Source organism: Neovison vison, chromosome 5, assembly GCF_020171115.1.
Source record: "Neovison vison isolate M4711 chromosome 5, ASM_NN_V1, whole genome shotgun sequence".
Lineage (NCBI taxonomy): Eukaryota > Metazoa > Chordata > Mammalia > Carnivora > Mustelidae > Neogale > Neogale vison.
The window spans coordinates 119,120,763-119,146,229 of record NC_058095.1 but is presented as its reverse complement, the minus strand read 5'-3'; the positions used below and the strand labels follow the sequence as shown (position 1 = coordinate 119,146,229).

The following is a 25,467-nucleotide window of genomic DNA, read 5'->3' as shown; positions in this document are numbered from 1 at the left end:
CTTTGAGACAGTAATTTGCTTCTAGGATCAATTCTTAAAGAAATAAGAGATATTATTGTAAATTCAACAGTACATTATTTATAAGAGTAAAGTAAAATAGCCCATTATTTATAAAAGTAATTATAAAGTATATGTATATGTTTATGATACATAATTTTCCCCAAATAGAGGCATGCATCAATAAAGACTTATTCAACCACAGTTTTGAACACTGAGTTTGAATACTGAGTTGAATGCAACTAAGGCTTTTGAAGACTTCTAGGCTGGGGATTTGCTCAAGATATAATGCTATGTGTCATAGCATTGTGTGTGTGTGTGTGTGTATACACCCATATACGCGCGTGCACACACACACACACACACACACGCACAATACATCCAGAGACACTAAAGAAACATACAAACATGTTTTACAAAGGTTGTCTCCAGGGAATTACAGAATTCCCACAGAGTTGGATATTTTAATGTAAAAGAATCCAATTTAGATGATTTTCTTTCTTTTGTTTTGTTTTGTTTTGTTTTAGGTCACTCAATTTTATTTTGTCTTTTTTTCAGTGTTCCAAGATTCATTGTTTATGCACCACACCCGGTGCTCCATGCAATATGTGCCCTCCCTAATAGATCACAAGCATCATCAGTAAGATAAATAACCAGAAATTGTGTCCTTTCCACTTTCCATGAATGGTGCTATACTATCTATCTACCCCTTTTCTCTTCCCTAATGCCTCCTTCTACCTCAAACTCACCTCCTCTGCCCCGGCCATGCTGGACATTGTGCCCCCCCCCCACTATATTTCCATGCCATTCATTCATTTATTTGTTTGTTTGTTTTTATTATGTTCAGTTAGACAGCAAATAGTACACATCATTAGTTTTCAACGTAGTGTTCAACAATTCATTAGTTATGTATTAACACCCAGGGCTCATCACCACACATACCCTCCTTAATACCCATCATCTGTTTACCCTATCGCCCCCTTCCCCCTCCCTTCTGTAACCCTCGGTTTGGTTCCCAGAGTCCAGAGTCTTTGTGCTTTTCATTCAATATGTCAGATAAGCAAGTAGAACTGGTCATTCACTGCTTAGAACTCTCTTCCCCAGAGAGCAATCTGGCTGTACTCTCTCACTACCTTCCCCCCTACTCATGACTTGCATGTTGACTAGAATGTGTATTTCTCCACGAGGACTCCTGTCTCCACCTTCTACAATATATCTGTCTTAGTATAGATAGTGAAAAAGTACTAAGTGAATGAATGTTATTGCCCAGAAATATTTTTAATTATTGATACATCATCATCCATCCTTATTATGAGCAACAACAGGACTGCTGAAAATTTGGGACAGTGCAAACGAATTCCCTCTTGATGAATTTTTAGTTATTGATATTACATGTATAGAATTAATCATATTTCTATACTGAGGAAATAATTGGTAAAATTTGAGTAGAGGCTCAAAAATCAATCTTACAGTGGCAAAACTTTTCAGAGTCCATATTTCTGTATACATATAGCATTGTAAAGGATAAGACAAGATAGAGAAAACCTAACTGGTTCCTTTCATTTACAGGTAAGGTACTAAAGACCTAGCAAGTTAGGGCCAAGGTCCTAGTGAAAGACAGAGATAAGCAACTGGTATTACTGAGCCAATACCAGAAATGAATCTACTAACTCCAGATATGACATGCATTACAATGATGGAAAAAGTTTCAAGTCTTCTTCCGTGTATTTGATGATACATGAAAATAACCTTATAATATACAACATTTCTATAAATACTCATGCAAACACCTCTGATACTTAAATGTCAGTAGGTATTTGTGAAACAACAAAACAAAAAGAAATCTTGTATTAAAGACAGATCAGCCTATATATAATAGTCACTAGCCCTGTTTTTTTTCCTCACCAAAAAATAAAACAAAATAAAAAGTGCAAAGCAAAAATAAAAAATATATGGGTTGATTAGTATAAAGTTTTATTATACTTGCTATATGTAAGCACAATTTTTCCTAAAGAATTTTAAATGCATTATTTAATGATCCAAAGAGAAAAGCTCATGACTTCTGAAAATCTCAGAAAAAATGGATTGGAAATGGGGGATGATTGTATTAAGCTTTTCTCAGCAGAGAAAAAATTTCCAAAGATGTTTGTACTTCATTGCAGTATGGGTAATCTCAATGACCAGTCAACCTCTACACAGTTTATCCTGACCAAAATACTCTCACAGGATTCCAACCACCCTGAAAATATTGTACCTGATGGGAAAAAATAAATCCATCAAGTCTCAGGACTTTATACCCCTGAGGGAGCTCCCTCCTCCATGTCAGCCTTAGACAGCAAGGCAGTGGGATTTGAGAGAACAGTTCATCAAAGGAGAGTTTGTGGTATCTGTTCCCTTGTGTGACAAAAACTCCATTATCATTTTCTGGTACCCATGGCAAATTGGTGGTCAAATATATACATCTTTTTCTATTTTAATCACAAAATTATAAGTCACACTTTACTGAACCCAATGAAAAGCACTGTACAAATCAACAATGAATGTGAGTTCCCTCTCCCCAACCAGAAACTATTTCATAGCTATTCATTTGATGATGCAATGTTAGTTTTTTTTTTTTAATGAAAAGGTAGTTTCTTTAATAAAAATTAGCCTAAAGAGCTGATCACATCTATAAAATGAAAATTTAACTCCAATTGAGATTGTGTTTAATCTAATAGTTACTTCTAATTTGAACACTTCAAATTGACTACAAAAACTTTCTTTGGAAAATCCATTGACATCAAGGGGACTGTTCCACACAATGGGAATAAATTCAGCTCTCTCTCATTACTGCTGTTTTGTGGGTCACTTTCAAATTTGATAATTTCAACCATTTACCTTTTAAAAGTTTCAGACGTAATTTATTTTGCACATGTGAGATATGGAACATAAAATTACTTTTAATAATCAAAAGTAGAAATGTAAATGAGAATAAAATAAAAGTTAACTACCTAAAATTTCATTTTATCAAGTGAATTTGGAATTGTAGCCATGTGCCATTTTTAGACTTCTATTAGGACTATTAATTAATATTCTGAATACATATTAGAGATTACTGATTAAGTGATAGCCTGGCAGCTAGAAATTTTCCTATTTTACTCCCAATTCTTGGTTTATGCATTGAGAGTATGATTCACTGTGCACTTATGAGACAATATTAATATTTTAAATAAGAATACAATTACCATTACAAAGATTGGGAAACAGACCACAGTGACATTCTAGGCTCAAAAATGCCAAACATTCCTTGTTCACTGTTCAAGAGGTTTCAAATTATTTAAACACAGGACATTCCTGGAGGAAATGATTAAACTTTCATTTAGCCTTGGGAACTGAAATATATCTTCTTTTACCCTACCTAGGGTAGTTTCTAAGTTTAAAATTTTATGTTATGTAGTTTTTAAGTTTAAAATTTTATGTTACTTTCCTATTCTATATCCAGTTTATTATGTTATAAATCTCTTTTCGAAATCACCCAGATTGTGTTTCTCTGATAGACTTCATACTCAATAAGTTGCCAAATACTGTTAATTACTTTATCTGTACTGTGTCAAAATTTTATCCTTTCATTCACACTGACCACCATATGAGTTCTGGTCTTTATCACTTTGAAAGTACTTAACCTGATAGGTCTCCTGGATGCCGCCTTTCCCTTTCTAGAGTTTGTGCGGTCACAGAGAAAGTTTCCCTACATAGCTGCATTACTTTTGTATTTTTAATGGCTCCTATAGATCATTAAAAATGCCCAAATTCAGGGCTCCTGGGTGGCTCAGTGGGTTGAGACCTCTGTGTCGGTTCAGGTCATGATCCCACAGTCCTGGGATCCATCGAGCCCTGCATCAGGCTCTCTGCTCAGCAGAGGGCCTGCTTCCTCCTCCTCCTCTCTCTCTCTCTCTCTCTGCCTACTTGTGATCACTGTCTGTCAAATAAATAAATAAATAAAATAAATCTTTATTTAAAATAAATAAATAAATAAACAAATCTTTATTTATTTAAAATAAATCTTTATTTATTTATTTATTTATTTTTTTAAAGAAGATTTTATTTATTTATTTGACAGAGAGAGATCACAAGTAGACAGAGAGGTAGGCAGAGAGAGAGAGAGAGAGAGAGAGGGAAGCAGGCTCCCTGCTGAGCAGAGAGCCTGATGAGGGACTTGATCCCAGGACCCTGAGATCACGACCTGAGCCGAAGGAAGCGGTTTAACCTACTGTGCCACCCAGGCACCCAAATAAATAAATAAATCTTAAACAAAACAAAACAAAACAAAAAATGCCCACATTCTTTGTTTAACATCTAACATTCTGCACGATTTTGTCTTCTCAATTTTTTCTAGCAAAGTTAACATTTTAAATAAATGGTTCAATTTTAGAATCATTTTAAATTTACAGAAAAATTGCTAATACAGAGTCCCTTGAACCTCACATCCAACTGGCCCTATATTAACATCTTCTATCCATAAAGTGCATTTGTCACAGTTAATGAACCAATATTGACGCATTATTGTTGATTGAAGTCCATATTATATTAAAATTTCCTGAGTTTTCACTGTATGTCCTTATTCTGTTCAAGAATTCCATGCAGGAAATTGTTCCTCAATATTTTTATCTACAGGAAAGAGATAAAAATTCTAATCTACAGCTTTCACAGCTGCAGATAAGATAAACTTTTACTCCTCCCAATTTTTAAAGTCAACTCTCATATATTTGTTGATTTCACATGGTAGAGCTAAGGTGTGTTTTTCAGACTTGTACTCTTCGAGAACAAGAAGTCAAACTAGATGTTGTTCCAAGAGCTTCGACTGACTGGCATAAACATTTACTGGGTTAAACTACCAGAGATCAGGACTTAGATTTGTTTTGTATATAATTTTATTCCTTAGTGCCTAATATAGTGTCTAGGACAAATAAACATTGAATCATCTATTTCAAACTATATTTGATAAGATAAAAAAGAATTTATGACACTTTGAAATATCACTAATGCTTTATACATCAGTATAATTATTACTAGTTAGATTTTTTACCTTTTCCAATATTTTTAACAGACACTGCACATTAAGAGCACAAGCGTAATTACAAGGGGATACTTACAACACCAAGGGAATAAACTACTTTTAGTCTTTGTCAAATAAATTAGAAGCAAATTATAGTTAACATACTAATAACTATCTGTATTACCTCTTCATCAGTGAAGATTTCAATAAGGATTTATTCGGCAACATACTATTGGCTCAATTTGAATTTCCGTTGTCTTTGAATCAAACCAAAATAGAAATCTGACTTCTTTTTAAAGTAATTTATGACGTAGATAGGTCCTCCAGGATAGAATTAATGACTGTGCTGCATTATTAAAGTGAATTTAAATAGTTTAACGTTATTGAACTGGTATCAGAGAAAGACAGGTTACATCTGAAGAAAATGATAGCATATCACTCAAACACTGAGTATTAATAAATGTATCCAGTGTTTAAATGAACTGATGACATGTAAGTAATACATAGATTGAAATGAATGTACGTATTTATATTCATTAACACCATAGTTCCAAAAAACAAATTAGACAAAATATGTAACCTCTGTTTATAAAACATGTTGCTCATAATCTAAAACAAGTAAGTTTCCTTATAGCTTTTACAATGCTGTTTCTTTCACTCTTTTCAACATTCAAAAAATTTGTAAATAATCTTTAATAAAATACTGTCATGTGAACATGAAAATTATTAGGTTGTTAATGGGTTTTGAATATTCTTAGGCTAATAAATCTATGTGAAAATATATTATTATATATTGTTTAAACATTTTGTAACTTTAAGGGAAAGTATCTAGTAACCTGGTAGAATTTCCAAACACAGTTACAACGCATATCAGAAGTTAATGATATTCTGATAGATGTAGGAGAAGTGTAATTGAAAAAAATTTAAAGCTTTACCATTCAAATTTTGAAGATAAGTAATATATATATGTAAACTCATATATGTTTCCATACATATATGTGTGGGTAGAAAACAGAAAATAAGTTTAGCAATCAAACATACAGAAAAGCAAAATACCTAATTAAAACAAATCTAGGAGATTTATTTTCTAAACTATGAAGTTCTCTGTAGCCTAGTTTTTAAAAATCTCCGTATTTTATAGAAGTAAAGAGGAGCAGAAATAGTATTGGTATCCTCGGTAAAATGCAAGGAAGAAATCTGGAAAACTCTGGCTTCTAGAGGGTTGTTTCTTTAATCCTTACTATTTTAAATATATGGTCTTATTAAAGTGTAAACTCAAGAGGATTTCACATCATGTTCTGAAGAGATCACTTAAACCTCTCTTTGGAAACTCTTCCATAGAGTACTTTCCTGCTCTTCCTTTTCTTAGTGTTGTCTATTATTCCTTTTGACAAATTAACCATTATTCCCCACTCCTCTTTCCTCTAAATAGACTTATCTAATTAATGATTTTTTAAAAATCAGTACATGGATATGGCCGACTGTATCAGTATTGCTCACAAATAAATGAATACCATTTTCCCGGGTATTCAAATCTAATAATTTTATTGCAAATATGGCTTCTGCATCTAGTAATACAGGAAGAACTACTTCTGAGCTCTGAGGAATATTTACCTGACTCATCTAAAGTTCAAGACAAGTTTTCATTTTACTAATTTGTCTCCTGTGTTTCCCAGGGACAATTCACTTTACTATATTCCTGAACGTGTCAGTTTATCCACATGCCTTAATTTTTGTATATACTTTAGAGTCCAATATCATTAATAGACACTCAAAAGATAACCCAAATTTATCCACCTTTCCTTCAACATTACAGACTAATCTTTAAGCCTGTAGTCAAATATTTCAAGTAGAGCATCATATATTTCAAATAGATTGTGCTTCCTTTTTGCACTGTCCCATTTCTCTTGTACTCATTGCTATTGCATCATTTGCTTTCTTTGCACATCGTTTTAGCCAGCCAATATTATACAATCACCTAACAATATCGTTATGACCTGGTGGAAGTTTTTAATTTTGAAAAAAAAACTTCATGACCCTCTCTTACTCCCTACCAAGATGTTGAGGCTTTTAGTCTCCAAATATTGGTAACCCCCACGACTGCCTCTCATTTTCAATATCACCTAGACTAGTGAGAACTTCATTACTTCTCACATAGGCAATTGCCATTGTGCGATAATGAACAGACCCATGAAATTATAATCAGAGAGCCACATAAAAGCTTGATGACCTTAGACTGGTTATTTCTCTATTCGAAATGGAAAGGCAATTATATACTCTAAAGTCATCCTATAACTATTTTATAAAATTATTCAAAATTGTGTATGGTAAATGAGATAATTTAAGTAAATGTGCATAATTCAGTTCTTTGAAGTCATTAAATGTTTGTTGGGTCTGTTTCTATCTGCAACAGAATTGGCTTCCCTAAAGATTAATTCACTATCATGTCATTTACCAGATCAAGAACTTTAATATTTACCCTGTGACTTCAAGTCTTTAAAATCTTCTCCCTGATCTTGTTTTAATCCTCCATAAACTGTGTGTGTGTGTGTGTGTGTGTGTGTGTGTGTTTAAATAAACATTGGGGATATATTGAGAATACATCAAGAATAAGAGAAGTGTGTCCTTAGCAACACAGAATTTGCAGACTCCTGGGGAAGACAAATTAGTGCCAAAAAGGTCTCAGCACCAGAGGTCGCTTTATTGAGAAATAAAAGAAGAAACTGAAAGACTTCACTGGCTGGTGTATAATAAACTAGCAGGAGAGAGTGACACCAGGTTAAGGTTTATAGGCCAAGGTTAAAAGTGTAACTTGGGCATTTTTAAAATTTTGTTTCTTTTGTTGTTGTTGTTTCCCTAGTACTCTACAGAAATCACTTGCAGGATCTTAATTACAGCAGGAGGAATGCAAGGCTGAAATTTACATCTCAAGGAAATCACTGTCTTGCTAATGACTGGTAGTTTACTCCTGGACCACAAAAGAAGCCCAAGAGCACGTGCCTAGGAGGGTGATCTTAAAAAGGGAGGCAGCCTAGACTGGGGAAATACCCTGGAAGTAGGGTTGGGAGGTGCAACAACAGGACTTAGTGACATCTAGTGGGATGCTGGAGAGAAAGGAGAGGAGTCTCTTTACCTGTTTCTGACTAGGGTGAGTAAGTACAGGGTGATAGCCCTTATGGTGACTAGAAGGGAGATGGCTGAGAAGAGATTATGAAAATAGAAAGAAAATATTGGCAGGTTTGGGATGGAGGAAAAAGAATGAAGTGAATGGAATTTATTCGAGCTTTATTTGCTCTGTTTTAATGGAGCAAAACCTTTGATCAAATTCCTAGAGAACTGTGAAATGTCTTACTACATAGCGACTATAGTGTCTTACAAATTGTAGATCATTAATAAAGTGGAATTAAATTTGTGAATGTAACGTTGATATCTCTGAGTCGTCTGTCATAATTCTAAAAGTAACACGGATCCTAGAGCTTAATACACGCAACATAACTGCCTTGGGAAGTCTTTGCACATAATTACTGAAGACTAAATAAGCAGGAGGGACTGGAGTGGAAAGACATGACATCAGCCAGACAACTGCTACACTGCTAAGGGCCTCAACCGTGGGCAAGTTCCTTTGGTTGTCAGACACATAGGCTTTTCATTTACTGCAGGAGATAAGAGAGCATCTCATCAGCTTGCCATTAGGAGAAATTTGTTTAGAAGTGCTTGGTGCAGGAACACCTGGGTGGGGCAGTTGGTTAAGCATTGGACTTTGATTTCAGCTCCTGTCAGCACATCAGGGTTGTGAGATCTAGTCTGCATGAGGCTCTGTGCTGGGCTTTGGAATCTGCTTAAAATCCTCTCCTTCGGGGCACCTGGGTGGCTCAGTGGGTTAAAGCCTCCGCCTTCCGCTCAGGTCATGGTCCCAGCTGGGATTGAGCTCCACATCTGGCTTTCTGCTCAGCAGGGAGCCTGCTTCCTCCCTCTCTCTCTGCCTGCCTCTCTGCCTACTTGCGATCTGTCTGTCAAATAAATAAATAAAATCTTTTAAAAAATTATTTATTTATTTGACAAAGAGAGATCACAAGCAGGCAGAGAAGCAGGCAGAGAGGGGTGGGGAAGCAGGCTCCCTGCTGAGCAGAGAGCCCGATGTGGGGCTCGGACCCAGGACCCTGAGATCATGACCTGAGTCTAAGGCGGAGGCTTGACCCACTGAGCCACCCAGGCACCCCTGTATCATTGTTTTTAATTAATGGAATTACAGCTAGATGGATGGAAGACTGACATCTCTCAAGTCTAAACATCTTGAAGGCAGAGTGTCAAATACATGAGTGCTAAAATAATATTTGTTGAATTAATGTACTCATATTTTAATTAATGGTTATGAAGTCCACTCCTGAGAAACAATCACAATACAACTCTGTGAGTTAAAAAAAAAAAAATTATCAGATAGATTTGCTTAAGATTCAAACTATTGTCTATTGTTTTCCAACAGTGTGGAACAATGCTTATGTATATCACAAAGTCATTCTGCATGTATTAAAATTTTCTAAAGTTTTCTTGCCAACATTCCCTTAAATACTTAAATAATGTTACTTTGTAGGGACAAAAGATCATATGTCTCTATAAAGGAAATTATGTAATAAACACAGTAATTAATATTAGGGAGGAAATGACTAGGACAAAACCAAAATAAAATAATTTCATTCCTCAATATGAATTTTCAAAACTTCAAAGACAATAAAAACCAGGGCAGACAAATCAATCTCCATGAAATATGTATTTTGTTTCAAAAATATATCCTGTATCAGAAGTGGGGTGCATTTGTTATCAGTCTGCAAATTCTGAAAATACTACTTGAAAGGAGCTTATGAAGCAGTAATATTTTCATGTTCCAGATTATCTTTTAGCTTCCCAAAGTAAATATTTATCACATTAAAACTGTTACAGGGGTGATAGACTTTTTTATTCTATATTTGGTCTGAAGCAAGACCCCAACTGTACATTTCTCTTATGATTTAATAGGAAACTGGATTAAATAATTTCTCCAGGTGGTAGACAATAATTTTTTTCATTCTTACTACTTGAGTCATCAGCAGTATAACTGGTTGTCAAGAATGTAAGGAAGCAAAAGCCCCAACATGCAAATTAAGTACAAGTCTACAATTCCTTGTCCATGATTTAGAAATCCAAAAATATTTCAGATCTGGAAATGGTGGTTACTCATCTGGTGGTAAAAACTGACTTGAACTGGCATGAACTATTTCTTTTTGTCCGTTTTGTGTAAATATTCAGCCTTCTTTACTACAAAATGTAATGTGTTTGATTGTGAGTACTGCCATAGATTTCAGTGGGGAGATTACGTTATATATGATTTATGTATTACATCACCTTTCCAAAATCTGAAAAATTCTTAATTCTGGAAAGCATCTTGTTCTAAGAATTTTAAGCATACATAACAAAACATCTGCTTTCAAAAATTTACTCGAGCTATGAGACTAGAAAATATAGGAGAAGCAAATTTGAATATGTTAATATATTTGGCTATACAGTTATGAAATACAAATATATACATTTATTCTATGGTATGACATTCCTATTTCTTGTTTTTTTAATAATTATAAATATAAAATAACAGTGTATCTGTTTTTGACAGATGTGTACCTTGGAGTAGAATATTTTGGTATTTCCTGATCTCCTCTGGCTTTCACAAAGTTGAGGTCATTTATATAATATAAATGCCTATGTGAAATAATTGATGAACTTGCCTTATACTTCATAGAGAAGATTGGATCCACCTATTATGAATTCCCCTTTACCTTTACATTGCTGTTTATCTTTTTCATTTAATTCTCTTTTCTTTCTTTTACAGAAAAAGAGTTGATCTTTACTTTAAAGCTAGCATCTCCATTACACTCCAATGAATATTCTGTATCTAGCCCAACCCTCCAGTATTTCCTTTTAATTGGATCCTCTGCATCAGTATATTAAGAATTAGTTACCCTAAATAATTAAAGCATTTCCATTCATAATACGATCTTTCTTACCTACTATTTCCCCTTTCTTTCCCTTATTTCATTATTTGCTGGTTTTGAAATAACAGAGAAATTATTGTTTCCAATTTCTGACCTTACTTCATGGTCTATCTTGAAATCCATTTTCTTTTTATTTTATCCTATTTCTTTTTCTTTTATTACTCCATTATAACTTCTGCCATGGAAATCAAGAGTGATCTGTCAGTTATCAGATTCCATAACTATTCCTTGAGCCTCATTTTCTTGGATTTCTCTAAAGAATCAAAATATTTGTTCTTATCTATCTCTGGCTACCATGGTGATACGGCTTTCCTACTTCCTCCTTCCCTTACTGACCACCTCTTTCCTGTTTTCATTGGCATTTCTTCCTTTTGTCCCTTCTCCTCCGGATACATTGGACTATTCATTATCCCCTAGATTATTATATACACTTTCCATGTCCCACATATGTATTTATGTACTTGGGTGTTTCTTCTACCTCTGAAAGTAAAAAGCTTCTTCATCCCTTAAATCTTAGCTCAAATTTCATCTCTTGTATGAAGTCTTCATTAAATAATTATCAGTATTCTACTCCTCCTTTTGAAATTCTCAGGCCCTTTTGTATATACCTAATCGATAGCCCATTATTTTCTACATCTTACTATATTTTTGGTGTATGTTTTACTTCCATTATTAGATTACTAGTTCTGTGAAAATGGGTTTTGTGAGTTTCAAAAGGGTTCATTTGAGAATTTCATTTGAATGTAAGCTCAATGTAAATGGGAATGTACGTTTTGCTTACTATTCAATCCTCAACACTTGGAAGAGTACTTGGTATATAACAGAAACCCAAAGAATATTTGCTGAATAAATGTACAACATAGCACCTAAGATATATGATGATACATAATGATACTATACAAAGTGTTATTGAATTACATTAAAAATTCAAAACATTTGGGTCCAAGTGAATGTTCTTCCTTCAAAGTGAATGAGCTCTGGAAGTTATTTATTTATGCCCATGGTGCCAGGTCACATATATGGGACTTTACACTAAACTAGTTTTTTGAATCATAAATTATAACTATCTCAGTATCTGAACTATTGTTTTTAACAAAAGCAGTATTATTCAACTTTATTTATTTATTTATTATTTATTTGTTTTTTTAAAGATTTATTTATTTATTTATTTGACAGAGAGAGAGATCACAAGTAGGCAGAGAGGCAGGCAGAGAGAGAGGAGGAAGCAGGCTCCCTGCTGAGCAGAGAGCCCGATGCGGGACTCAATCCCAGGACCCTGAGATCATGACCTGAGCCGAAGGCAGCGGCTTAACCCACTGAGCCACCCAGGCGCCCCACTAAAAGGAATTTCTAATCTTTCATTTAGTTCCATTCCTGCTACTTCTTTATTACTTTATGGGCGGTCCCATCACTGAGCTTCTCAGAGCCTCAGTCTTACATGCCCCATTCTGAGTCTCACACCTTCCTACTCCCATGCACCCAACATGTTGCTTCACTTCGTTTGTGTTTCTGAGAGAGCCTTGTCATCCTCCTTCCCCAAAGGTCATTGTGCCAGGTGAGATACACATTTTCTGAAGGAACAATCAGCTCCAATGTCTCCTTCGCCAAGAATTTTCTTTGTTCCCCCAAATCCTGGCTGGATTTTCCTTCTCATGTCTCCATGAATACTCAGGGTCTATCTCTCACTGCACCAACCTCGTGGTTTATATGTCAAGTTCTCTTACTCTAGTGTGAGCTCCTTGAGAACCCAGCCTGTGCATTAGCTCATCTTCTACCCCTGGCACAGTTGTTCATTAAAAGGAAAAATAAGTGATTAAATAAATGAGTGAATGAAAATCTCTTCCAGAGCTATGAGACACACAGTTAGTGTAGATCTTGTCCCCAGACAAGAAACAGATGCATTCTTGGACTTGGGGACAAATAACACAGTAGTGTCAATGCCTATATTTGGTATGAAACTTTTTTTTTTTTTTCACCTTTTGGAGCTTCTATTCAATATATCTATTCAATATATATAACATATAAATATATTAATTATCTATTCAATATATATGAAAGAATCAAGCATAAAGTGCTTACATCTTTAGGTTCATAAGGCAACGAAGTGTGATGACAAATCTGGAATACCTTTTTGGAGACACGAAAGTCTCTCTATTATGTGTTAGAGGAATGGTATGAAAAAATGCAAAGAGCTCCAGTCCAGCAGATTATAAACCTAGAATTAGTGCTACCTCTGCCTCTAACTGAAGACTTGATTAAAAAGTCATTGAATCTGTCTGTTTTCTTACAAAATGGGAATTACACTTCAGGAATCTTTCTACTCTAGGGTTTTGAATATAGCTTTCAAAAGAACAGAGAACCTGCAATAGTAGAGCATGAGTTTCAAGTGAAATAATGGAAAATATTTGGAAGACGCTTAAGACCTATTAACATTATTTTCTCAAAGTTCTTAATTAACAGATGAACTGATAACCATTCTAGATTGTCACAGGTTACGGGCATACACTAATTTTCATAGAAGTGTTCATAATATTACTACAGAGTTTTACTTGTAAAAGTGAAAAAAATACTGTCCTTCTAAAAAACCATTAAAGGAAAAACCTCCAGCTGTATTCAAGTGTTTGAAAGATAAAGTAATTCTAAGGCTGGGAAGGGTGTCCCTGCCCCCAAGGCAAAATGAGTTTTTAAAAGTTTGGGAAATACTGCCCCAACATTCCCAAATTGGAGTGTTTTAGCAAAAGTCATTGCTGTGCTTACTAAAAGCAAGAGAATCTCAAAATCACATTGAGTCTATAGTAAATCATGCAACACTTGTTAGGGAGGCTTTACGATGAGAACAAATGTGAGGGTGATAAAATCTCTCTATTTTCATGATAGCAGCTGCTGAATTCTAGAAGCAGATGTTTGCATACGAGAAAAAGAGATGTCATTGAAACTTTAAAGTTAGGTGAACTATGGTACATTTGCAAAGTTTGGTAATCAAAAATAAACTGAAGTGGCTCAGAGTTTGGGGAATATTTTATCCAGTCAAATGTAAAGCCAGATGAATTCTTCAAGTTCTAAAACAGCACAAGAGAGTGTAAAAGTTGGTATTAAGGTACTCTCAAATAAATGCAGTCCAATAAAAACTTATTGGGCTTGAAAAGAATAATTCTTGGCAAATAATACAATTTCTTAAATGCCATATATTTGAATCATAAAGCAGCAGTGTCTTTAAAAATTTGTAAATGATTTCTTCCTGGCATTAAATATTCAACAGTTCCTTTTCAGCCGCCCCGTATATGGAAGTAATTTTCCATTTCCTTCCTAAGACAAATTGACTATTAATTAAGTTTACAGCAGCATTTCTTTTAAAAATTATTTTCAGAGATTGCGAGATGGCTGCTGAGAGGATGGATGTCGCCATCACGTCAATGTCCATACTTTCGAAGAAGCAATTTGCTATTGCCTGTTATGGGAAGGTCTGGGGAAAGACACTGATGTATTGGAAGGGTCAGAGCTGCAGTAACTGTAGTGCAGCATAGAAAACAGACTGGACAAGGGGTGTTAGAGAGGAGTAGGGAATTTGGGTAAATTGGAAGGGGAGGTGAACCATGAGAGACTATGGACTCTGAAAAACAATCTGAGGGGTTTGAAGTGGCGGGGGGGTGGGAGGTTGGGGTACCAGGTGGTGGGTATTATAGAGGGCACAGCTTGCATGGAGCACTGGGTGTGGTGAAAAAATAATGAATACTGTTTTTCTGAAAATAAATAAATAAATAATAATTTAAAAAAAAAAAAAAAAACAGACTGGAAGCTTGAACATAAAAGTACCATCCTGTTACTTTCCTACTCCTGGTCAGTTCTAGGTGAAATTTCAAAGTAGGTCAAGCTTGTGTTCGGTGTTCCTAATCCTGCCTCAATAAGCCCTTCCCAAATCCTATCTGCATGGTTTCACCCCCATTTTGGTGGACAAGCGCTTCACCTTTTATTTCCCCATTTCCCTACTACTTCTTTTTTAAGTCATTCCTTCACAGCAAAGTATAGGGTGTGGAAACTTTAAACTGTTTCCTTTCCAGGCATAATTAGAAATATGGTGAAATTGCAGTCATTATGCAGTAAATTAGGGAGGGAGATGTGAAAGAGTGGGGCTCAGAGCCTCACCAAAGTGAAATCACATAACAAATACTGCAGCAGTCCTTTAAACTAGCCTAATCCTGTTTGAATATGGGGTCCACAAGCAAAATTCAAGCACTGACTTGAAAAAAAAAAAAAGAGCAACAACAACAACAAAAATCCATTAGCTTTAGTTTTTGTAGTTTTGCAGAATGTCCTCTGGGAAGTGGGAAGGCAACCCTTAAGAATGTAATTTAGCTTTAAAACTGAATTCACTGGAGCAAACCTGGCTTATTTAGTATTTCTATTATTCTCAACTTTCCATTGATTTTATTTTTATTAGATTTTAATCAGGGATTCCATCGTGAAACGTTTTTAACCCAGAATGTAATTTAAGAAGTCAGATTTTCTAGTGGAAGAGTAGGACTGCAGAGGCACAGAAATGAATAGGAAAAAAAAAAAAAAAAAGGAAAGAAAGAAATTATAAGGCAATTAAATAAAAGGAGAAATGAGAAAGAATTTGAAGGAAGCAACTCCTGAGGATCAGAAAGTCCTGGAATCCAGTTACAGAGGAAGGGACTAAAAGCTGGCTACCTAGAAGGGGCTTCAGACTCCCGGATGGTGATGCTTCCCCTGCCGTGGCAGCAAAGGCTGTCAACACTTAAAATGTGCGATGCTATTCCACTAGTGTCTGGCTTCAATTCAAGAACTTGGTTTCAGTCAACTATAAAGACAGCAGAAGACTGATTATCCTTGAAAAAATTGAGAACAGCCCTAAGCCAGCATTAGAGAGTTCAGAGAAATCATCAGACAGCATTTTGAACACTGCACATGTATTATTTGGGAAATGGTACAGACTACAGTACAGACTACTGAATTTTAGGGAAGGCTTACTAAATCTTTTTAAAGAAGAAGAAGTTATTGCTAACAAGCAAAATACTTTACCAGATTTCTGTAGTGGACAGAAATTCAGAGATACAGGCACTTCTTTAAAGAAGTCAGAGTGGGTTGTTTTACCTACCTACCTACCTAATATTTGACAAAGGGAGCATGAAGAAAATCTAATTGACAAATAGAGAAGAAGGGTACAAAAATGCAATCAAATAGAAAGAAACTAAAAACATTCTTTAAGAATCTTTTAAATTCCACTAAGAGAAACTAAAATAACCTCTTTCTATTAGAGGATTTATTAATATAAAATCCTTAAATCTATCCCCAGCTGTAGTGCCCTATATCACTCTTTCAATTAACTACTGAACCCTTTCAAATATTTTTGTTAAAATAATGAGTAACATATACTAATATTGTATATTTGGGATGATTAAGCTGATAGAAGCAAAAAACGCAGTAATCAGGAACAGAACTAATGGGAAAAATCTGTGCAAAAGAGAAGAAAAAAGTAATATTTAAACTAATAATATAAAATCTCAAAGGCCTAAGTCTTTTGCAAAGGAAAACCATTATAAGCACAGAAATTTCCATTGAAAATGTGAAGATTATTCTTGCAATTGATTCTAATTTCTAAGTTAAAGAAATATTTTGATTTAGAAATAGAACATTATCTTTCTTAATAGAAAAAATTTAAACAAAGAAAGAAGCCAACTAAATTAATATAAAAATGTAAACTATAATATGCTACTGATTTTTTTTAAATTGAAATGTGTCAAGGCACTACTACAAATTTTTAGAAGAGAAAAAGACTCATAAGCAGGTTTCTTTTTGTTTAGTTTTTGGTTTCTTTCTGCTAAGAGGAAATTTACTTTTGTTTCTTAGGAGATTTTAAAGGTATTAAAAATGGGTTTAATATTTGAAATCTGACATGAGATAATTGCTTAAAGACGGCTGTCATCATCCTTCATCTGTAAAGAAAATTATTTTTTATAAGTGTGCATTGAATTAGTTTGGCATTGCTTCTCATGATGCTTTTCAAATAAAATAACAGCGTATATTGACCAAGACAATGTCTGATTGCTTCTTCAAACATTTTAAAATTATTTCTGAGTAAACTGTTCATTATGTGAATAGTATACACCCCTGGGTAAGTGAAGGGGGTATCTGAAGGCATGCCATTTTATTTCTAATGTTGATTTCACTACTTACAGCTATAGAATATTGAGAAAATTTCTTAATATCTACTAAATGTGAGAGTAACATTACTTACCTATTTATAAATGCAATGAAAAATAAATAGGATAATAAGTTTTAAGTGCTGAATAATTCATTCAATGCATATGAGCTATTTTGATGTTCTCCCCTAAGGTTTGCATACATGAACTCGGGTTTTAACTTACTCTTCAATATTTATTTGGTATCTAGTCATAGAAGTGGATCAGATTGTCTCTTTGAACAAATTTTACCATTTGGAGACAAAGTTGTGTAGAAAAGACACAAGGTTTGGCTATATCTAGAGCGAGGAAAATATTCCAACCTGCTGAGCAAATTAATAAATTTCCCATAAGCTCAGTTTTCTTAAATGCAAGATAAAAATGGTAAGTATTTTAGAGTTTGGAGGTTAAATAAGCTAACATTGAAATGCAGCTAGCCCTGGGATAAATCCCACTTGGTCGTGGTGAATAATCCTTTTAATGTACTGTTGAATCCTATTGGCTAGTATTTTGGTGAGAATTTTTGCATCTGTGTTCATCAAGGATATTGGTCTATAGCTCTCTTTTTTGATGACAGAATGGGAGAAGATATTTGCAAACGACATATCAGATAAAGGACTAGTGTCCAAAATCTATAAAGAACTTAACAAACTCAACACCCAAAGAACAAATAATCCAATCAAGAAATGGGCAGAGGACATGAACAGACGTTTCTGCAAAGAAGACATCCAGATGGCCAACAGACACATGAAAAAGTGCTCCATATCACTCAGCATCAGGGAAATACAAATCAAAACCACAATGAGATATCACCTCACACCAGTCAGAATGGCTAAAATCAACAAGTCAGGAAATGACAGATGCTGGCGAGGATGCGGAGAAAGGGGAACCCTCCTACACTGTTGGTGGGAATGCAAGCTGGTGCAACCACTCTGGAAAACAGCATGGAGGTTCCTCAAAATGTTGAAAATAGAACTGCCCTATGACCCAGCAATTGCACTACTGGGAATTTACCCTAAAGATACAAACGTAGTGATCCAAAGGGGCACGTGCACCCGAATGTTTATAGCAGCAATGTCCACAATAGCCAAACTATGGAAAGAACCTAGATGTCCATCAACATATGAATGGATAAAGAAGAGGTGGTATATATACACAATGGAATACTATGCAGCCATCAAAAGAAACGAAATCTTGCCATTTGCGACAACATGGATGGAACTAGAGCGTATCATGCTTAGCGAAATAAGTCAAGCGGAGAAAGACAACTATCATATGATCTCCCTGATATGAGGAAGTGGTGATGCAACATGGGGGCTTAAGTGGGTAGGAGAAGAATCCATGAAACAAGATGGGATAGGGAGGGAGACAAACCATAAGTGACTCTTAATCTCACGAAACAAACTGTGGGTTGCTGGGGGGAGGGGGTTGGGAGAAGGGGGGTAGGGTTATGGACATTGGGGAGGGTATGTGCTTTTGGGTGAATTGGAAGGGGAGATGAACCATGAGAGACTATGGACTCTGAAAAACAATCTGAGGGGTTTGAAGTGGCGGGTGGGTGGGAGGTTGGGGTACCAGGTGGTGGGTATTATAGAGGGCACAGCTTGCATGGAGCACTGGGTGTGGTGAAAAAATAATGAATACTGTTTTTCTGAAAATAAATAAATTGGGAAAAAAAAAAAAGAAAGAAATGCAGCTAGCACTGTTTACAGTAGATAGTAAAAACTCAGTAAATGCTAATGTCCTCCTCCAATCTAGATAGGTAAATGGATATTGATATAAACATAGATAAGAAAGAAAGAAAAGAGGAAAAAAGAGGAGGAAGAAAGAGAGGAAGGAAGGAAAAGAAAAAAGTTGATATAGATGATGGACATCGAGATAGAGAAGATGACAGACAGAGGTAAATGAGAGAGAAGAGGGATGAGAGAGGGGGCGAGGGAGAGAGACAAGAGACAGAGAAAGAGGAGAAGGAAAGAGATCTCTCATCTCTACTTGTTACATACAGTTTTTGAAGGCACACTCCAAATTTATTTTTGGAGATAAATTTTACTCAAATTTATTTTTGATGTTCCTAAAGAATCTAACTCTCCTCATGTACTATAAGGATTTATAGATATTTATTAAATAAATGAATTAATAAACAGTCAACAAATCAATGAAATACTACTTTAGTTAATCCTCCAAAATCATGTTTTAAAGTAGAAGTTAATATCTCTCCTGTAATTCATTATTACAGATTGTCTAAGTGTGGCTTTCAGATTCCTAATAGCTTTCCCATATTTATTAATAAGGATGTGTGGAAACTACTCATTTTAGAGGAGACATTTGCATTAGCATTCCCACTCTTACACTAGCAATGGTTTCATGTGTAACATTAACTAAAATATATGCCAAATGTACTTTCTTCTAAGAACAACAGCCACCTTCTTAAGGTATTATTTTCTGATACCGAAATTGAAAAAAACAGACTTTCAGTATAAAGTACATCTCAGACATGAATAAAACCCCTTTCTTTTTCTATAAGGATCCTTATCCCTTCACATCAAATACATCACTCACGTGGTTAAAAAAATTTAAAGAGTTAATGTGAACAGCATATAAACTTTTTTTGGTTAACAGAGTTTCTCACGAAAATATAATAAAGGCAAAACTCTTTACTTACTCTATGCGGCTTTACAAAAAGTAGCCAGTGCATTATCCGTCAGTCACTTTATTACACACATAGATGAATCTATGTTAGGTTCTGTATTCACATATTAAGATCCAACAACCCATTATTTAAACTTTGTCTAAAAAATTAACATATTAAATATGACATAATCAAAACCCATCATGATCACTTAAGTTACTTCAAGTAAATATTCAAATTTATAGGAATTATAAATATTCCATAAGCATTCAAATACCTTTTATTGAAAATTTAAAACATAATGTTGCATTATTAGACAAAAAGTTGCTATGGTATATTTGGCAGTTAAAACTTATCAAAAGAAGGCCTTTTGGGAGGCCAACTTTTAAAAAACAGCATAACTGTAGTACAGAAATTTAAATATGTATTAAACTGAACATATGCATTTATGTCTGCATTGAATTTATGTATGTGTGAATGTGTGTATTAAAATTTCAATATGATCTGAGAAATCAATAGACATGATATGTGTTGAAGTATGTATGATATGACAGACTGCACTACAGGCAAAATGTATTTTCTCTGAATTGTCAACCAATAAATATCTTAAGACAAGTAGTTTCTCATTAAAAAACTGAAATAATAAACATTAGAATATTTAAATACTATTAGTATTTTGAGAACTAGTATTAACAAATATAAATGCATTTGTAATTCTGAAATTGATTTATCCAGTTTTTCTTTTCCTTTTTTATAATGATAAGACACAAAAACCTATTCACAATCACAGGGTCTAAGTCTTACATTCTTTGGGTGAATCATTAGCAAATATTTCTTTGTATTTGAAACGATAAAAATCAAAACTAATAAAACAAAAAAAATTGAAGATAGACTTTTAGAAAAAAATATATGTATTTATTAAGAAGTGTTTCTTTATTATATCGCTATCAGGGCCAACAAGTACGTGTTTATTTGACATCCCTGCAGATTTAGATGTAAATCCAAAAAAGGAGCCAAAACTTTGGCTCCGCTGTAATTTGACTCTTGAATAACAACTTTGAGGCTAAAATTCAAGCTAAAAATAAACCTTGCTAAGAGCTATAAAATTCCAATCAGGTTTTCATTTTACCTAAATGTGGTGAATTTACTAAATTTTATCTTGTAAACTAGTATATTAAGATGTGCATACCTAATTAAATATGCCCTATTTTCCTTGTTGATAAACACAAAATGGAAAAGGTTAGGAAATGTCCATAAAGATAAGAACAATCTAGTGACTTTGGTCAAGTTCTCATTTTAAGATTACAGACTAATATCCATGGTCTTCCTTTTTCTGTTATTACTGAGGAATTGAATAGCTGCTTTCTGTCTGGGACAAGATCTGGATTTGCTGTTTCTTTTGATTTATTATCAATGGTCCATTCCAGCGTGATAAACTGCAACTCCAGTACTAATAGGTTTATAATGATTGCTTAAGCTTTACACTTTGTAAGCATTGGAAGGCTTCACTCACCTTGTTCAAGTGGTTGGCTTTTAGTTGAAGTAGTTTTCATCTTGAGTGCCTCCCTAACAGACATGTCACAGCAGGAGCCTTTGTTAGTGTCTTGGTCACTGTCAGCCTGATCACTGTCCCCGTGCCCACTGTCTCTCAGGCTGGCTCTTTCTGGGTCCTTAAACGTGGAGCTACTGAAATACATATAAAGAAAAAGAAGAGAAAGTGTTGTCTCTAGGAGTCTGAATCTGAAATGTAGTCTCTTGCAAAGCAATTTTGACATGAATGCAAATGGGGAAGCCGAGAAAGTTATTTAATAGGCCTTACCTTTGAACAAACTGCTGCCTGCTGCCCATGTAATTGGGCTCTGCGGGAAAATTGTCTGTCTGCGAAAGAGAAGGAAAAAAATACGTATAGTTGTACACTGGACAAATCTCCTGCAGAGCAACAAGATTTCCTAGTGGAAAAATGATTAATAATTCAAAAATTCCCTTAATCTTCAGATTTGTACATTTTAATTAAATTGGAAATTGCTGACATGTAATTATGTACTCAGAACAATTAAATGATTCCGGTCCACAAATTACCTGTTAAAGTAAACAATGAGCCTGTCATAACTGGCATTCTCTGTTACCACGAGGATGGATAACACAGTCTGTGTTGTTTCATTACTTAGATATTAAGATCGAACATTTGTGGGAGGAGTGGAAAAATGACCTAATTTCTCCATATTAAAAGAGTGAATTATTTAATAATACTCATTTTTAAACATAATTACATCATCTGCTGGGATTCTATGCCCTCCTTGATGTAATATCACTTAAAGTCATCCACTCCTCAATTAAGAGATACAGGGCATTTACTTCAAATTTTGCCAATAACAATTACAAGCACGGCACATATGGCTGAACTCATCTCTATAATTCATTCTCATCTACATTCTTACTACGGCATTGAACTCAAAGCAGGCAGTGGAAATGGGTATTACTTCTGGTTATTAAAAACAAAGTAAAATGAAAGCAAGAAATAAAATGTTACTTAAAATATTGAGAGTAAAGACATTGAGAAACCAGGCTTGTTTTTGTGGTGGTTTTACTGCTTCCAAACTGATGTGGAGGTCTGCCAAAAAGAACTGAATTCTCCTTGTATCACGGAACAGAGTCTTTTGGGAGAAAGATACTAGATCTTTCATAGATCTCCCTATACTGTACATTCATACACATCACTTCTTCTTGCAGCTGACTCAGCGACAAAGGTTCTCCTGTTTTCTGCATCACTTCATATCACACCATTGTGCTCTGAAGCAGCCACGGATTCATACAACATCATCTACCATGCAAGTATCAGTGACACGGGAGCATGCAATTCATGAAGAAGAGGGCCCAAGGTAAGGCTTAATTAGTACAGTATGTATTTTCCTTATAAATAAAGCTTATTTAAACTAACAGGACCCTTTTTTCTTCCCATGTAATAATTTGATTTTGCGGCTTTCTTGAAATATTACTGGAAGGAGAAAAAAAAAGATATGTTAAGAGTAATAGCTTAAAGTACTATCTAAGTTTCACTGTTAAAAGTTTGGGGACAGGAAGTATCCTCATGAATTTCTTAATCTATAATCTTTTTCTGTTGTTGTTCAACTGACCTTTATCAAAGTGTGAAGATGAAGGTAAATAAGGTCAATACATGTCTCACTTCTAATCCACCTTAACTAGTAGTTTGTAGCAACTACATGTAGACATGTTTCATTAACATGTTTTACTAATTTTTAGATTCTGTGAAGCACCTTCATTTTTCTTTTCATAATGGCAAACTACCAATTCTTAAGGATAACGATATTCTAGTAAACACAGTAGTGGCGGCGGGGGCTTGGGGGAACACCTGGGTGGCTCAGTCAGTTAAGTGCCACTTGATATCAGCTCAGGTCTTAATCTCAGGGTCATGAGTTCAAGCCACATGTTGGGCTCCATGCTGGACGTGGAGCGTACTTAAAAAAAAAAATAAAATAAATTGAATTAAACTAAATTAAATAATAGTAGCAAAAAAATACTGGGGCAAAATGTTTGCAAAAGAATTTTTCCAATTTTTAAAACTACATATTTACACCAGAATTTTCTTTTTGTTGACTTAGAAAGGTACAAAGCTATTAATGTATTTCTGTTTTCATATTGGAAGGATCTGAAAGAAAGCAAATAAAAAGTATAGAAATGTGTAATTGTCTGAATTCTCCATTAGACCTGTATTAGTTTTCTGTTGGTGCTACAGCAAATTACCACAAATTTAGTGACCAAAAAAAACCCACAAATTTATTATCTCACTGTTTTAATAGGTCAGAAGTTAGGTGGGCTCAGCTAGTTACTCTGCTCTGAGTCTCACCAGGGAAGTCAAGATACTGGCTGGGGTATCTAAGAGAGGATCTGTTTCTTTCTGTTTTCCTGTTATTTCAGATTGTTAGCAGACATTAGTCTGTTGTGTTTAAAGCTGAGGTCTCAATGTTCTTGTTGCTGTAGGCTTAGGGTCATTCTTAGCCATTGGGACTGTAGGCATTCCTTGTCTCATGGCCATGTCAAATGCCAAACCAGGCACTCTAAAATATAGTTTGGGTTTAAATTAAACATTATGTTACAATTATTGGTAACAACTCTCAAAGGAACTTTGATTGCTCTTGTACGAGTTTGAGATGTGTATATTGCCACCTGTCTTTCTTCTATGCTTAATATTATGCTTTTATAAATGAAGATTTTCTCAAATCTTAAAAAAAAACTACAATTACTTAAAAACTCTGCATTTTAACTTAATAAGATCTGCTAAATTGGTCAAAAACATGCATGTAACCGATTATTGTTGTCAGTTGAAGACCAAGCCATGAATATCTTAGAATACTTCAGAAAAACAGGGGCGCCTGGGTGGCTCAGTGGGTTAAAGCCTCTGCCTTCAGCTCAGGTCATGATCCCAGGGTCCTGGGATCGAGCCCCGCGTTGGGCTCTCTGCTCCGCAGGGAACCTGCTTTCTCCTCTCTCTCTGCCTGCCTCTCTGCCTACTTGTGATTTCTCTCTGTCAAATAAATAAAATCTTTAAAAAAAAAAAAAGAATACTTCAGAAAAACAGAATCCTGGGTATTAAGGAGAGAGTAAAATGTAAAGTGAAAGTGGAAACTCTAGTTTTTATAAGTGCTATTGTAAGTAACCTTGTGACTTTAATGGCTTTAATTAGGTGGAGCATCACAGGCTATGGATCCCTATTCATTTAGACATATGAAGACAGACCGGGAAACTTTCCTTCCTCTGTTCTAATAGGGACAGTATCTGAAAGTGTTTGCCTATTGCTAAAGTTCTAAACAGCTCTGATGAAATACAGGACTTAAACTGAGAAATACAATACATTTCCCCACTGAATGAAGAGCTGTTTTTAAATTATGTGTGTGTGTGCATGTGCACGTGTATATGTGTGTTTGCATGAATGAATCGGGGTGCTTGATGAATACTGAGCAAGAGGAAGTCGTTAAAAAAAGGATTTTAGATGAAAAGAAAGATGATAAAAATAAAGCAGGGAGAAAGGTAAAAGAAAAATAGAAAGGAGAAAGAGAGAAAAAGGTATATATACTGTGGAGGAATGAGGGTGAAGAGAGGTAAAAAGGAATTGAAAAAAAAAAGAAGAAAGGTTGGTTTATTATTGTAGAATTTCACAAAGTACAACTTTTAAAAATTTGTACCTTAATCAGTAGCAGAATAGCAGAAGTTTACTAATAATGCCTGAATTTATCCAGTAAAATAGGTAGAAATGTGAGAGGTTCTGTGTGTTTATAATTATCATAATGAAATAGCCATTTGGCCTTTAATAAACATATAACTAACTCACTATAAAAACCACACTGGTTTTAATATAGAAAATAACATTTTCATTATCCAGGCTCCAAGGGTGTCAGAAAACTCATTTAAACTAATCTGAATATAAAATAAATGTATTTGCATAGAAAAATGAAAATAGACCCAAAACAAAAGCCATATGTACCACAGCATCATTTAATTTAGAAATAGAAGGGTTTTAAGATATTTTCCAATAATGTACTCAAAAATTTATTTCTAGCTTGCACA

General features: G+C 34.6%; 1 protein-coding gene across 3 annotated transcripts in view; it reads right to left on the bottom strand.

Moving 5' to 3' along the window:
* The window catches only part of PCDH17 (protocadherin 17), a 100,689-nt gene that overhangs the window by 41,287 nt on the left and 33,935 nt on the right, over positions 1-25,467 (bottom strand). For 2 of the 3 annotated variants that reach the window (XM_044249838.1, XM_044249840.1), the window contains exons 2-3: positions 21,704-21,762; positions 21,398-21,570 (exon numbers count right to left, since the gene is read on the bottom strand). In XM_044249838.1, the coding sequence (XP_044105773.1) occupies positions 21,398-21,570; positions 21,704-21,762 (232 nt within the window). The remainder of the gene's footprint in view (positions 1-21,397; positions 21,571-21,703; positions 21,763-25,467) is intronic. The other variant, XM_044249839.1, reaches the window with a different exon arrangement.